The sequence below is a fragment of the Muntiacus reevesi genome, chromosome 1, assembly GCF_963930625.1.
Source record: "Muntiacus reevesi chromosome 1, mMunRee1.1, whole genome shotgun sequence".
NCBI lineage: Eukaryota > Metazoa > Chordata > Mammalia > Artiodactyla > Cervidae > Muntiacus > Muntiacus reevesi.
Window position 1 is genome coordinate 130,270,404 of NC_089249.1, and position 16,473 is coordinate 130,286,876.

Sequence of the window (16,473 nt, forward strand, 5' to 3'; positions counted from 1 at the left end):
AACTTTGTTCATAGTGATGCTTCCTAAGGTCCACTTTACTTCAGACTCCAGGATGTCTGACTCTAGGTGAGTGATCACACCACCGTGGTTATCTGAGTTGAAGATCTTTTTTGCATAGTTCTTGTATATTCTTGTGACCTCTTCTTAATATCTTCTGCTTCTGTTAGGTCCATAAGATTTCTTTGTTGTGCCCATATTTACGTGAAATGTTCCCTTGATATCTCTAATTTTCTTGAAGAGATCTCTAGGCTTTCCCATTCTATTGTTTTCCTCTATTTCTTTGCATTGATTGCTGAGGAAGGCTTTCTTATCTCTCCTTGCTATTCTTTGGAACTCTGCATTCAAATGGGTATATCTTTCCTTTTCTCCTTTGCCTTTTGCATCTTTTCTTTTCTCAGCTATTTGTAAGGCCTGTCAGAGAACCATTTTCCTTTTTGTATTTCTTTTTCTTGGGGATGGTTTTGATCACTGCCTCCTGTACAATGTCACAAACCTCCATCCATAGTTCTTCAGGCACTCTGTCTCTCAGATCTAATCCCTTGAATCTGTTTGTCACTTCCACCATACAATTGTAAGGAATTTGATTTAGGTCATACCTGAATGGTCTAGTGGTTTTCCCTACTTTCTTCAGTTTAAGTCTGAATCTGGCAATAAGGAGTTCATGATCTGAGCCACAGTTAGCTCCCAGTCTTATTTTTTCTTACTATATACAGCTTCTCCATCTTTGGCTGCAAAGAAGATAATCATTCTGATTTAAGTATTGACCATCTTGTCATGTCCATGTGTAATCTTCTCTTGTGTCGTTGGAAGAGGGTGTTTGCTATGACCAGCGCTTTCTTTTGGCAAAACTCTGTTAGCCTTTGACCTGCTTTGTTTTGTACTCCAAGGCTGAATTTGCCTGTTACTCCAGGTAACTCTTGACCCTCAACTAAAATGCACAGTTCTCATAGGACATTGGTTTTCAATGATTTTTTAGCTTCATAATCATTTCTCCAAATGAAATCTATGAATGTTTCAAGTAGAACATGTGGTGTCATTTGATGTGTCCCTACTGCAGCTCAGGTGAAAGTCAATTCAATGCAGATTGACTTAAATGGGGCAGGGATGGACCAGTGAGGGCTACAGCCTTGCTTGTTTGGCTCTGCTCTATTGGAGATGACTTTGTTTATTCCAGAAACACCAATACTGCAGAACTCCAGTAAAAGTTGAAAACTATCCCTCAGGAGATTGATATCGCTTGTAATATTCTGTAACTTTTGCCACACCCACAGTAATACCTTTCTTTAGTTATTTTGAGAGACGTGCTTTCCTTCCCCCAGTTTGTTAAAAATGAAGTTCATTTTAATTCATTTAAAAAATACTGGTTCCTTGAACTTTTATTATGAGAAGGAGGGCAACTAAAACAATAGGGAGTTCTATTTTTAATAAGTGATTTGGAATTACCTGTTTTGAGGTTCTTAGAAAACAAGAAAAGTTCAGCAGTGTTCATTACCAAAATGTGGAGGTTCCACACTGGTACCCATCACTCAATCATGGGACCTCTTTGAAGAGGCATGGTAGTAATTTTCCATTGCTAAAGTGAAACACAGGAAGAAAAATTGCCTAACCAAGTAGAATGCATACTGCTTTGAGCTTCAGTAATCAGAATCAACACCTCAAATTATACTCAGAAGTCAAATAGGTAGTCAGTGACGAGGAGAGCACAGATGTTACCCACTTTGTTTGTCTAATTCCCTTAAGCAGATGGGCCATAAAACGTCTGCACAGGCAGTAGGGAGGCATCAAAGCCTCTACACAGTCACAACATAAACTAAAAGTAACAGCATATCAGAGGCTCCAAATCAATGGATTCGGTGGTGCCATTGATAAGGGAAGAACAGCTTGAACAGAAGGCAATGCTAGTAATCATAGTCTTTGAAGATTCATGACACCTTTATTCCAAGGAAAGCAATGTGCTAAGTATATCATCATTATAGTTGAGAAATAATTTATCATGCTAATATGGGTGAGGTAAGTGTGTTCTTATTATCCCATTTTTCACAGCCCCTGATAGTTACTTTGAGTACCTATCCATTTAGCCTTATTTTACGGGGAGATAGTGAAACGATAAGTGATATAACTAAGCCCTCATATTTGCTACTGCTAGTCTAGGGATGGCTGAAATTTAGTGACATCTTCATTTGAAGAGATTGCCATTAGTTTTGATTCACACTGAGGCGATTTTCAGATTTTTACATATGGTTTCGATTCTTCCTGGACTGACTAGTCTTGACGACATTCTAATCCCACTCTAATTGGCTCAGTTCACCAAGAGTTGTGAGACATGGAGAGAAGGGCCTGGGTAAAGTGCTAGAGGAGGAGTAGGGAGACCAGTAACCACCAGGCGCCTATTTCAGATTGCAGATGGTCTCTAGGCCTTGGCAAAAACTCCTCCACATCGTGTGAGTCTCTGGTGAGAGTGCCCAGCCGTGTGACATTTGTCTGTGTGAGCAGTCATCTGAGAAGACTGTAGCTATAGTTTATTAATATGGGTGTTCCTCAGTGTGAGGTGATGGAGTCTGATAATCCTGAGCTGAAATCCAGGTTCATCACTAACCTGCTGGGTGAACCTGGGCAAGTCCTGGAACTAAAGCCTCAGTTTCCTCATTTGTAAGGTGATGATATAAAGCCCCTAAAGCCTCAGTTTCCTCATTTGTAAAGTGGTGATGATAATTCTTAAGTAACTTGTCTGTAGAGGAATGTATCCTATAAGATCATGTATACAAAGTCCCTCGCAAAGAGATTGGCACAGAAGGAGCGCTTGATACTTTTATTGTTATCATAGTCATCATATTTATTAATGGGTGTTATCATAATTACAATTCCTATTTTGATATTATCTTGAGAAACAGGATGAAAAACTATAGAAGAATTTATTGATCTTAACTAATTTTATAACTGATTTTTTAAAATATTTTTTAATGTCTTAATACATTCATATCATCTGCTGGCTCACCAGATTTGAATTTGAATGACCATATAACCTCTAGAGATTATTGCCATTTTCAAAGCACAAAAACTTATTGGCAACAAAAATCAACTGAAGATTGTGGTACAGGTTTCAAAGTTGTTATGTGTTAGTTGCTCAGTTGTGTCTCTTTGCAACTCCATGGATTGTAGCCTACCAGGTTCCTCTGTCCACGGAATTCTCTAGGCAAGAATACTGGAGTGGGTTACCATTCCCTTCTCCAGAGGATCTTCCTGACCCAGGGATCAGGACCCAGGTCTCCTGCTTTGCGGGCAGATTCTTTATTTTCTGAGCCACCAGGGAAACCCACAGGCTTTAAAAGACCATTCTGAAAGTAATAATGACAGTTCTATTACAATAAGCACTCAGCCTCCTGAAATATTTGTTTAAAGGGTGCAAAAATACTTTTCTTAAAAAAAAATAAATCATTTATTTAGATTCAACCTTATAGGTAAGTCTTTTTTTTATTGTGATGTTGGAATAATAAATTATCAAAGACTGAATAACATCTTCTGATAACTTTTATCTTAGCTTCCTTTTACTGATAAACCTGAATGTCCATTTACCACATAATTCTAAAGACTTAAATATCTATCTCTCTCTCTCTCTACTTGACTCTGTTCTAGAGCCAAAAAAATACTTTAAGGCACAAAGTTTAGTTTGAGACTATAATTCATAGTTACTAAGTTGCTTCCTTTTCTTGTTTATTATTATAGGTAAAACTAAGGTTTTTTTTGTGTTTACTTATAAGATTGTTATATTAATAAGAAAAAAGTAGTTAATTTGTGATTAACTATGTGCACTATGATAAATATGTTTCTTATAACATTTCTTCCTGGGGTAAGAGAAGTAGTTTAAAGATCTTTGCGTTTCTGCTGTGTATAAAGATTAATCACGCTTTATGTTAATGTTTTTTCCTAGGTGCATCATTGCAATGGGCCTTGACAAAAAAACAACTTCTCCAAAACCCAGGAAAGAAAAGAACACTGAGAAAAAAGAGGGACAGAAGAAGGGTGAGGGGAAACTGAGGAAGGATAGAGAGTACCTGATACCAAGAAGGAGAGATATGGAAGGGAGCAAAGCCTCAGCTTCAGTCGTTTTTTCAGCTCAAGAGCTACATGCAGGGCTCAGTGAAGTGAGAACTGCTGTCGAAGAAATGGAATGTAAAGAAAAACCAGGGCAAGATGTCTGGGAAGATGACCAAGGAAACATATTTAAATATGGTAATGCATGACACTGTTTTCTTTTGTTGTTGCTGTTGTTTTGTTGAAGTCTTTAGAATATAATTATGAAAATTTGCAAAACTATCCATTAAATGTTGTTACTCAGTTTTGATCCTCAGGCAACTCTGTGGCAAGGAGGATTCACCCTGATCACCTTCCTCCACTGTTTTGCGAGGAGTTTGATGTGAGTTGGGCTCCCCTTGTTGAGTTGGGCTCAGCTGGTAAAGAATCCGCCTGTAATGTGAGAGACCTGGGCTCTATCCTTGGGTTGGGAAGATCCCCTGGAGAAGGGAAAGGCTACCCACTCCAGTATTCTGGCCTGAAGAATTCCAAGGACTGTACAGTCCATGGGGTCGCAAAGAGTCAGACACGACTGAGTGACTTTCACTTTCTCTCTGTGTGAGTTGTCTTAGAGGAGGGCTGCCTAATTCCAGGAGGTTGGAGGTGCTTGTAGGGGAGGCAGGGAAGAGTGTATCTGTGTGGGCAGAGGCACCGTTCACGTCACCAGAATTTCACCTATTTTTTTCAGTATCTGATGTATTTGAACTGTGTATTGAACTGATGTATTTGAACTGTGGTGTTGGAGAAGACTCTTGAGAGTCCCTTGAATGGCAAGGAGATCCAACCAGTCCATCCTAAAGGAAATTAGTCCTGAATATTCATTGGAAGGACTGATGCTGAAGCTGAAACTCCAATACTTTGGCCACCTGATGCGAAGAACTGACTCATTTGAAAAGACCCTGATGCTGGGAAAGATTGAAGGCAGGAGGAGAAGGGGACGACAGAGGATGAAACGGTTGGATGGCATCACCAACTCAATGGACATGAGTTTGAGTAAATTCTGGGAGTTGGAGATGGACAGGGTGGTCTGGTGTGCTACAGTCCATGGGGTCACAAAGAGTCGGACACAACTGAGCGACTGAACTGAACTGAAATGAACTGATGTATTTGCTCTGATGAAATTGATGCTTTGGTGTCAGGAAGGCACAGCCTATATGATTGTATAATGAAAGAATATTCCATAACTGAAAACATTTGAAAATATAGGCCTGGGGTCCTGGAGCCTGTCTGCATTTCTTGATTTTTTTTTTTTTCCTTTGCCTTCCCTCTTCTCCCCTCCCCTTTCCTCCTCTCCTCTTTACTCTTCATCTTCTTCCTCCATCCTCCCCCATCCTCCTCCTCTGCCTCCTTCTCCTCCTTTCTTTCCCTTCTAAACGTATACACACACATGTGTGTGTGTATATATATCTCCTTACCTTATATATATATATATATATATATATATATACACACATCCTCATCTTTTGATATTGTTGCTGTTGTTCAGTCACTAAGTCATACCCAACTCTTTGCAATCCCATTAACTGCAGCATGCCAAGCTTTCCTGTCCTTCACTATCCCTCAGAATTTGCTCAAACTTGTGCCCATTGAGTCAGTGATGCCATCCAACCATCTCATTTTCTGTCACCCTTGTCTCCTCTTGTCCTCCATCTTTCCCAACATCAGGGTCTTTTCCATCAGGTAGCCAAAGTATTGGTGCTTCAACTTCAGCATCAATCCTTCCAATAAATATTCATGGTTGATTTACTTTAGGATTGACTGGTTTGGTTTCCTTCCTGTCCAAGGAACTCTCAAGAGTCTTCTCCAGTGCCACAGTTCAAAAGCATCAATTCTAAGACATTTCAGCCTTCTTTATGGTCTAACTCTCATATCTGTACATGAGTGTGAGAAAAACCAAAGCTTTGACTATATGGACCTTTGATGCAAAGTGATGTCTCTGCTTTTTAATACACTGTCTAGGTTTGTCATAGCTTTCCTTTGATGTAATAGATATTATTACTCTCTCCATTTTAAGAAAATAAGACTCAGGCATACAGAGAGAAAGTAGCAGAGCTAGGATTCATTCTGTAGGAAAGGAAAAATAACCTTCCCTCTATCCATCTTAGGTTCATTAGCTGTGTCCATGTAAATAAAACCAACAGGAAATTCAAAAGGAGAAACAAACAGAAGTTTGTTAGCAGGTGCATCGTGCATATGGATGGGGGCACTCAAAGCTGGGTAATTCAAAGTGGTGGTTAGAACTTGGGCTTATATGGCATCTAATGAAAGAATAGTACATTTTTTTCAAGAAGTGACAAGGCAAAGGAAAATGACTTTGAGCTTCCAGGGACAGCGAATTGTGGGAAAGCAAATATTATGTGGAAACTAGCGTTATGTAAGGGCTAGTTTTAGTGAAGTTTATGTTGATTTCTCTGGGGCCATCTCTGGGCTGTTAAGGATCAGAGTTGCCTCCTATGATTAACTTCAGTCCTTCCTGGGAGAGAGGAAAGGGGAGACACCTTCAAAAATTTATGTCCTGGGACTTCCCTGGTGGTCCAGTGGAAAGCCACTTTCCAATGTAGGATACATGGTTTGATCCCTGGTCCAGGGAGATCCCAAATGCTACCAGGGGCAGCTGAACCCGTGCACCACAACTCCTGAAGCCGTGTACTCTACAGCCCTTGCTCTACAATGAGATGCTACTGCGGTGAGAAGTCTGTGCACCCCAACTAGAGAGCAGCCCCTGCTCTCGGCGACCAGGGAAAGCCCTCACACAGCAAGGAAGACACAGCACAGTTAAAAAAAATTAATTAATTAAGAGAAAAATTTATGCCTTGCTTTTAGGGAAATAGGATGAGGGCTGAGAGCTCTCCTATTTACAACTTCTCAGTTGCCTTCAGCTCAAAACAATCCTTATGCCCAAGTGGCGTAGTGTGTGGTGGCATACTCTGCTACCTTTAATACCCAGTAAGTTGACTCCAATAAATATTCAGGACTGATTTCCTTTAGGATGGACTGGTTAGATCTCCTTGCAGTCCAAGGGACTCTCAAGAGTCCTCCAGCACCACAGTGAGAAAACATTAATTCTTTAGAACTCAGCCTTCTTTATGGTCCAACTCTCACATCCATACATGACTACTGGAAAAACAATAGCTTTGACTTTATGGACCTTTGTTGGCAAGGTGATGTCTCTGCTTTTTTAATATGCTGTCTAGGTTTGTCACAGCTTTTTTTCCAAGGAACAAACATCTTTTAATTTCATAGTGCAGTCACTGTCTGCACTAATTTTGGAGCTCAAGAAAATAACGTCCGTCACTGTTTCCATTTTTCCCCATCTATTTCAGGACATATAGATATGTTTATTTGGGCTGTGTTCAATTTCTGTACTTTTTTTCTTAAACCAAAATGGTGCTATGAGTATCATACTATGCCTGTAATACAGCTTTTCTCAAGATCTTTCTAATGGATTTTAAATGCCCATTTCCATTTAAAAGAAAGAAGAAAAAGCTGATAAAGTCTTCAGCTCTCTGTAAAACAGTCACTGATGGTCAGGGCAGCAAGAAGCCTGTGTGGAGGTCAGCCAGGCAGAGTTGCGGCTGGATTGATGTTGACCTTGCACTGACTTGCTTCCTCATTAGTGGGGATGGTAAACAACAACCTAATTACATTCTCTGGGGGAATAAAGATGAGATGGGGAGACAGAAGAAATTATGAAAAGAGATCCAGAAAGCATGCCACTAGTTCATTCATACTGAAAACATGAGTAGATAGATGAAGGAGTTGTTTTGAGCTCTGATGCTAATACAGAGCTCCTGGTTAATAGGAGACTAGTATTTAACTGTGATGATAGAACAAAGCTGGGGCAGCCTTGGATTTTCCTCTTTGAGAGAAAGCACTGAAGCTCCTGCCAAACAGGATGCAGGGATTTTTCCTCTACTTCAATAATATAACTGCAATTGTGTCCTAATTATGGACACTGTTCTTCTCTCATTTTAAAAAGTGTATTGCTGTCAATATAGCACATATTGTGTGTGATTTCTCCTGCTCTACTGCCAACTCCCTCCACTCCCCAAACAATCACAATTACTACTAATCTCTAATATTTATTTGGGCTTCGCTGACTCAGTGGTAAAGAACCCACCTGACGGTACAGGAGACCAGGGTTTGATCTCTGGGTGGGCAAGATCCCCTGGAGAAGGAGATGACAACTCACTCCAATATTTTTGCCTGGGATATCCCATGGACAGAGGAGCCTGGCAGGCTCCAGTCCATGGGGTCACAAAAGAATCAGACACAACTTAGCAACTAAAACAACAGAACTATATTTGTTAGGTACCTACTTTCCTTGGTACTATACTAAGCACATTTTAAACATTGTTGCTTTTAATATGCCCCAGTTTTGTGAGGCAGGTACCACTCATACCATAAATGAAGAAACTGAAACTTAAAGATGTTCAGCAAATTGACTGAGGTCACAGAGCTGTGTTTAATTGGTCCTTGAATACATGACAATGTGACTCCAAAACCCTCATATTTCACCACTCTGTAATAGTTGATGAAACTGAAGCAATTTATTCATGTCCTATCTGTCCCTGCTTATCCTATGACCAACAGCAAATACGTTTCTGATGTGGTTCTCTGTATGTGTGTGTGTTCTGTGGCTAACTTCAGCTATTCCCTAGGAAGTCTTCCACAATCTCTGAATGACATTCCTCTCTTGAATTTGACATCTATTCCACTTATTTGACATTATTTCATGTTAATAATCCAGACTCCTATATAAAAATCTACAGCAATCAAACCCAATAGTGTTAAAACTAGACTTACTGAGGGTCAAGTATAAAAACTATTCCAATATGAGTACAGTATTTCTTGTGTATCTATGTCTTATTTCCTCTACAAAAATTGTAGATCCGTTGATAGGCAGGGACTGTGCTAGTGTAATGTCTTTTGCAATTTTGTCCTCTTCCACATGGGAAGTTCTCAATAAAGAGAACCTTACTGGACCAAGTGAAGAGTTATCCTCTTACCTGGTCTGAAATCAAAATATTTGTTTTTACTAGTAGTTTCTGTTTGTATTATGCAATATAAACTAAATTTTTCATCTCCTTGCTTATTTTATAATTTTGTCCTACTGATAATTTGCATTTCTCTTTATACATATTAACTCTCTTTCATGAAAATATTCTCACGAGTTCTCTTTGTTTGCTTTTTTGTTACAGTTTTTGATTTCATTTTTCTTCTAACATGACCCTCGTACCTTCTCTGCATTAAAAGAGCTTTCTACATATGCACAGGGCATGCATTTCTGAATTAAGTTTCTCTCATTGTGGCAGAGTGGATCACTCTCAAGTAATTACCCAAGAGGCCCCCACCACTGGAGAAGAAAACAGACTATCTAATAGCTAAAACACAGAAAAAGGGGAACCTTTATTTTCCCTGTAATCTTTATTTTAAAGATAATTGTTTATTTGCTTAATTGGTTCTGCATGAAATCCTTTTGCTCTCTATCTTTGGCATGTTGTCACTTCAAGATTTTTAGTTTTTGGTGGAAGAAAAAGGGGAATAATTAAATATGAAAGGTGAAAAATTATAACCACAAGGGACAGATGGCGTTTATCTGATGTGACAGATTCCTTTTCCTGCTGCAGATGTGTTACACTTCTATAGGGAATGAAGCAAATTCATGATTGTGACAGGAATATTCTATTTTATAAGAACTGTTATCCTTGGAATGTAATTATTTTATTGATTGTAGGAATGAATAATGAATATGATTTCAGTTCTAGCCCAGGTATAGAATCTTTCATAATGCCTTTTTGATGTCCATTTGGTGCTCTCAAAGAATTTACTATTCATAGTGTTACTTCTCAGGGCCTTTGGGCTTGATTAATTGAATTTTTCTACTTCACTATTCATTAACTTGATATCCAAATATTTTGAACATGCTTCCTCTAAAATATGACCTCACTGGATCTCCAAATTAACTTTCATTATTATAATCCTGTTCTCTTCATTTTTAATTTATTTCTAATGTATTGTTTTCTATCAAGTTCTTCTCTTGTCCATTTTGGTAATTGTAGATGATGATGTCCATTTGTAAATGAGCTTTTATTAGGTTTCAGGCTGGTCATTTGGAGCTTCATTTCTTTAGTGTTCTTGTATATGTAACTGATTGCTATCTTTGATCATTTGCTATTAGTTTTCCATGTTCACTAATTGTGTGAAAAATAAGTGAAGAAAGGCCCAGAGAGCAGAGGATAATAGAGTCAAAGTCCTCATTAAAGTGAAATGGGCTCGGTATTAGGGATTCTATTTTCATTCTCATAGTGGAAATTTTCTTTTCTCAGAATACGAAGAAGATTTTGAAGCAGATGAGGAGAAACAAGATGGGAAAGCTAATGAAGAAGGACAGGCTGATGATCAAATGAATGAAACGTCAAAGTCACCCTCAGATGATGAAAAAGATCATTTAGACCCTGAAAGGGAAAGTGAAACTTCTTTGTGGAAGGCACCAGATGCTGATGACAATGTGAAAGATGAGGGTGATGGATGCTCAGAGAGTGAACTGGAAGATGATAAACAAGGCAAGTTGTTTAGCTTACCATGTGACATAGGCTGTTTAGCAGGTGTACTCGCTACTTTCCCTGATATTTAATGAGATAATCCTCTTTTATGACTGTTTAGAACGTGGTACCCTTACCAGAAGAGGCTGGTCAACCCATTTCCTTAGATACCCATTGTGGAATCCTTTCTCTTTAACTTGCTGGAAATTTTCAGCAGGGTGTCACGTAAAATTTGTAGTGACACATCTGTTTACTTAGAAAGTTACCTCATTAAAAAATTTTTTTCAATGTTCTCTTATGTACACACACGTATAGACCATTTCTTTTGGCTTTGGAAAATGAAAAGTGGTTCCTATTCAATTAAAGGAAAGTTGAAAATTTCTCCCTTATTTATGCTCATTTTTTTTTTTACTTCGAACATAAGATACTGGTATATCAGTTTTTGGAAAGATTGATAAAATTTCCCCTTTACAATATTCAAGCCTAAAATGACTCTGAATTTCATAGGAAAAATACATAATATTTCAGGTAGATAAAAAACCCTCATCATCTATGGATTATCTTGAATTTTTAAGATCTTTTAAAACATGTTAAGTTACTAAGATAATATCCAAAGAAGGAACCCATTTCTGGCTTTGTCCCTTGAAAATGTTTGGCCAAGGCTATGTGGGTCTTAGTAAATAAATGATATATCTTCCCTGGTACATTCTGAGCATTTTATCAGTGATAATAATAGCCTCTTATATTTAAGTGTGTGTATGTCTATGCAGTTTGCTTTAGACTAGAGAAATGAGGGCACATTTTGATGAGGTTTGGAGTTGCTGTCCATTTTCTCCATTTTTCACCTCTCAAATTTTTTCCTGTATAAAAATATCAAAAGTTTGAATTCAAGGAATATATTTGAATTATACAAAATAAGAGTAAATTAAGTAATGAAGTAATCACAAGAGCAAATAGTTTGTCACCTTGTTCTCTTCAAGAAAGAATTTAAGAAAACCTATCCTAAAATTTCATGCAGACATACACAGGGCAATAAAATAAAGAACAGAAATTATTTAGAGTAAAAGAGAAGATAATTTTGCTGGGAGCTGTGTAGGGGATCATGACTACCCTTGAGTTAAAACTTTAACCCTGAACTTTCTAACAGTCAAAGCAAAGAGTGAAGCGATGTGAAAAAACACAGTGTGAAAACACGTGAAAAACACAATGTGAAAAGCTAGAATGACTTTAACTCTCAGTACATTTGAAAAGATTTGCTGCCATTTAAATTATATTTGAAAGAGCTACTGTATATTAATAGTCAGGCATTGAAAATTTTTAGTAAAGTCTTAAATTAGGCCTTTTAAGTTTCTCAATACTTGACATTTTATATTTCTAGGCATGCCTAATATATGTTTCTTTTCTCATCTTCAATGTAAATGTTGAATTTAATTTATATTCCTATATGATATAGAAAAAGTTAAAAGAATTCTATGGAAAAGTGATGTCATCTGAATCCTATTTTAAAGAAACTGTACTTGAACCTGGAAAAAGATTGAAAATGTGTTTGTGTATAAATATGATCTAGTCAAAACAAAGAGGAACTCAATTTTTTATCTCTTCAATGATCGTGGGGAATTGTCATCTATTGATTTTATAAAGAATCAATACGTTATTTCAACATATGGTCATCTGAAGATTATTTTTGTATTGCGTAATCAACTTCCTTCCTGGGATCAAATGAATTTCTTCCAAGATAGAATAATTTTTTTATGTTCAAGCAGACAAAGATATATGTAGTACTTGAATTTTACTTGGAGGGAAAGCTTTAATCATTTAGACCTGTAATTACTGAATAGCTGACAATGATGGGTAAGCTTTAACGTTGAATACTGCTTGCATCTAAATAACTGGAATCCCAAGTTTAGGAAAGTATCCTATAGGTATTGTTTATAAGACTCTATTTTGTACCGAGCTTTGTATTAAATATTTTACATGAATTATCTGATTTACCTCAAACAACTCTTTAAAAAGCAGGTACTTTTGGCCTCCATTTTACAAGTAAAGAAACTTGGAAATAATGAGATTAAGTAACTCACACAGCTGGAAAGTGGTGGAGCCAAGATGCAAAATTCAGAGCCTGGATTTTTGAGAAAAACAATGTAGCATTTCTCCAAATCAGTCAACATCTACTTATCTAAAATTAATGCAAATCCCTCTAATAAAAGGGTTTTGTTTCCTTAAGAATGTATATTTTAGAGGCATTTATCTCGAGCTTTTCATCTTATTCTATTTTTAACCTCTGTTTTGGGGTTTTGTTTTGCTTTTAAACAGAAGAAAATAAAATGGAAACATTTTAATTTTACCTAAATTTACCTTTCTCTTCCACTGATCCACTCCCCGGCCTGTTGCTCATTTCCAGTTCATTGCTCTCCTCTTCCATGAAACTCTCCTACTTCCACAGCCTTCACTGAGTTCTTTATTTTATGAAACTCTATCATGGCATAATTCATTTTCCACTTACAGTTTCATGTGTGTTAAATTTTGCCTCTCAAATTAATCACCCAAGTTAATAACGCACAGATTAATTATACTACAAAAGCTAGTACTGTGTTATTTTTGTTATTTCTCACAGAGACAATTTCCTAAAGGATATTTTGTGAATATTAAGAATTACTTGATTAACACCAAGAGTCCTAGAATACCTCTGTCAGTGCCATGCTATCTAGTTACATTTACACTATGTGATTATTATTGGAATTTTTTTCAAAACATTGTATAGAGTTAGCTGCATAAGGTAGGTATAGAATACATAATATTTTAAATAGTTATGTAATGAAAGCTATCAGAACATATAGAATCTAGTCCACAATGTTGGGACATTTAAAAGCCCCAAGTTAAACTGGTTAACTATTTTTCTTTCAGTAATGACATTTTTGAACAATCCTTTTTAATAGCTCCTTTGCATTCTTGATATTTACATTTAAACTTTGCCATTATTCTGAAGTAAAAACCTCATTGCTTATTACCATTTCTTTCTTCCACCTCCCGGCACTTTTATTTTCCATCCCATTATTTTGATAACCTGACCCTGTGTTATTCAAAAACATGTTTTTTAGCATGCAGAGTATCAGAATTAGAGATTTCATCCGGCAAACAAGAAATGTGTATTAAAAATGATAATGACATAATATATTCCTTGGTACACTCTATTGAAAAGCCAGACAGCATTTCATCTTCAAAAGTCTAAGAGGCATATTGTGACCACTGCATCCTAGACACTGGTACATCCTTTTTATTGACATGATTAAGAATCTTGCTGTTAGTGTTTGGATGTGTTTCATTTGAACCTGCCTGCACCTGTTCCCAGAGGGCAAACAATTGCCCAGGCTGTCACTCCTGTGACAAGTCGGCCCCATTGAAACTGCCAGCGAACAATTGCATCGGCCTGCCTTGATGAATACCCTGCGCTGAGCAGCTCACAAGTGATGGAGTGCCAGGGACTGAGCACCCACTAAGAGAAGACCCCACTTTGAGATGATGTGTGAGACTTCCCTTCGTTTAAAAAGAATGACAGCTTCCTTTTCTCTGCATTTGTGTTGACAACCCCGGGAGCTAATTCACCACTTGAAAATATATTGTCATAGATAAATGTTATAAGGTTGAGGGGGAAAGTGTCATGTTGCAGAGAACAGACTTTTGTGGACAGTTTGGATGAGAGTACCTATGAGTAAGAGGTGAAGACTAACTAACTACTTATGAGAAAGAGAACAGGGGGGACGTGCAGGGAGAGAAAGAGAGAGAGAGGTGGAATCTGTTCCCATAATACAAAGAAAGAAGCAAGAATTAAAGCAATTTTTTTCTAGTAAGAAAGATAATATCTTACTTGTGCTATTTTCACTCTATTGAAGCAGTCGGCCTTAACTACTTTAAAAATCTCAGTGTCACAAAAATGTTCTCTTTACTTGACGTACTTCGGATATCTCACTCTTTTCTGGGTCTGACTATGGGCTTGAAGAGATGCATATGAGGGAATGATGCTCCTTCTATGTTGAAATTGTATATGTTCTGAACCACACTCTGTGGACTTCAGTAATCCTTAGACTGGAGAGAGTTAGGGGAAGATTGTATGTAGATTTTGAAATCTGCATTTTCTTGCATGGTTAGTCACATTTTAATTTTTCTTAACTGTAAGAATTCCTCATTTTATCTTCACTTTTGGATCACTGAAGTAGGAAGTCATGGCTTTCAGATGGATACTTAAATGCAGCATCATCTTTTAGTTCCATAAATTACTTATCTATGAGGTGTTTCTCTACAGTTTTCAATCTGCCTTGTACATGGCAATGGCATTATTGAGACACTCAATAAAATCTTGTGAAATGCATGGCTGATGGACTACATTAATGGATAAATTGAAAAAGACTTAAGCAGCACAATGTGATACATGATTTGATTATATTGTCAGTATTTTAAGTATTCATATTAATGTTTAGAAAACCCAATTAAAGATAAATATGGAGGAACTTTTAAGCTTGCTTCTTCTCCTCCTGCTACATCTGAATTTACTTTAGATATTTATCCTTACCAAGTAATGTATATATTTATCTTACTGATGAATTGATAATGAACTCATTTCATTATCAAGGGAGGACATATGTTCTCCCTTACACTAAGGACAAACATTTTGTTGAAAATGTGAAAGTGTTAGTTGCTCAGTTATGTCCAACTCTTTGCAACCCCATGGACTGTAGCCCACCAGGCTCCTCTGTACATGGAATTCTCTAGGCGAGAATACTGGAGTGGGTAGCCATTCCCTTCTCCAGGGGATCTTCCAGACTCAGGGATTGAATTCGGGTGGAAACACCTCATTACAAAAGCAGTATTTTACAAAAATTGTTCCTTTATAGCTAATAGACAGTGGGTATTATTTAACTTCTGTAGTTTTTACATTCTAGGTCAAGAAAAAGAAGATAAGTATTCCTTGGGATTAAATGAGTTGCTTGTAAAGTGCTTACCTCATTGCTTGGTGTAGAGTAGGTGCATAATCATGATCAGGTTTTGTCTTATTTTCCTCATTAAATGGTGACTGTGACTACTATTCCTAATATAATACACAGGGTGAAATCACAAGAAAGAAATTTATTAGAATGTACTTATCATGCCTTACGAAACATCACTATGAACAAAGCTGGTGGAGGTGATGGAATTCCAGTTGAGCTATTTCAAATCCTAAAAGGTGATGCTGTGAAAGTGCTGCACTCAATATGCCAACAAATTTGTAAAACTCAGCAGTGGCCACAGGACTGGAAAAGGTGTTTCCATTCTAATCCCAAAGAAAGGCAATTCCAAAGAATGCTGAAACTACCACACAATTGCACTTATCTCACATGCTAGTAAAGTAATGCTCAAATTCTCCAAGCCAGGCTTCAGCAAAATGTGAACCGTGAACTTCCAGATGTTCAAGCTGGTTTTAGAAAAGGCAGAGGAACCAGAGATCAAATTGCCAACATTTGCTGGATCATCAAAAAAGCAAGAGAGTTCCAGAAAAACATCTACTTCTGCTTTATTGACTATGCCAAAGTCTTTGACTGTGTGGATCACAATAAACTGTGGAAAATTCTGAAGGAGGTGGGAATACCAGACCATGTGACCTGCCTCTTGAGAAACCTATATGCAGGTCAGGAAACAACAGTTAGAACTGGACATGGAACAATAGACTGGTTCCAAATAGGAAAAGGCGTATGTCAAGGCTGTATATTGTCACCTGCTTATTTAACTTCTATGCAGAGTACATCATGAGAAACGCAGGGCTGGAGGAAGCACAAGCTGGAATCAAGATTGCTGGGAGAAATATCAATAACCTCAGATATGCAGA

At 37.4% G+C, this 16,473-nt stretch overlaps 1 protein-coding gene across 1 annotated transcript in view; it reads left to right on the forward strand.

The window, feature by feature from the left end:
* The window catches only part of ERICH3 (glutamate rich 3), a 114,540-nt gene that overhangs the window by 75,603 nt on the left and 22,464 nt on the right, over positions 1-16,473 (forward strand). Inside the window, exons 10-11 of the mRNA XM_065908058.1 lie at positions 3,929-4,230; positions 10,401-10,637. Of these exons, the coding sequence (XP_065764130.1) occupies positions 3,929-4,230; positions 10,401-10,637 (539 nt within the window). The remainder of the gene's footprint in view (positions 1-3,928; positions 4,231-10,400; positions 10,638-16,473) is intronic.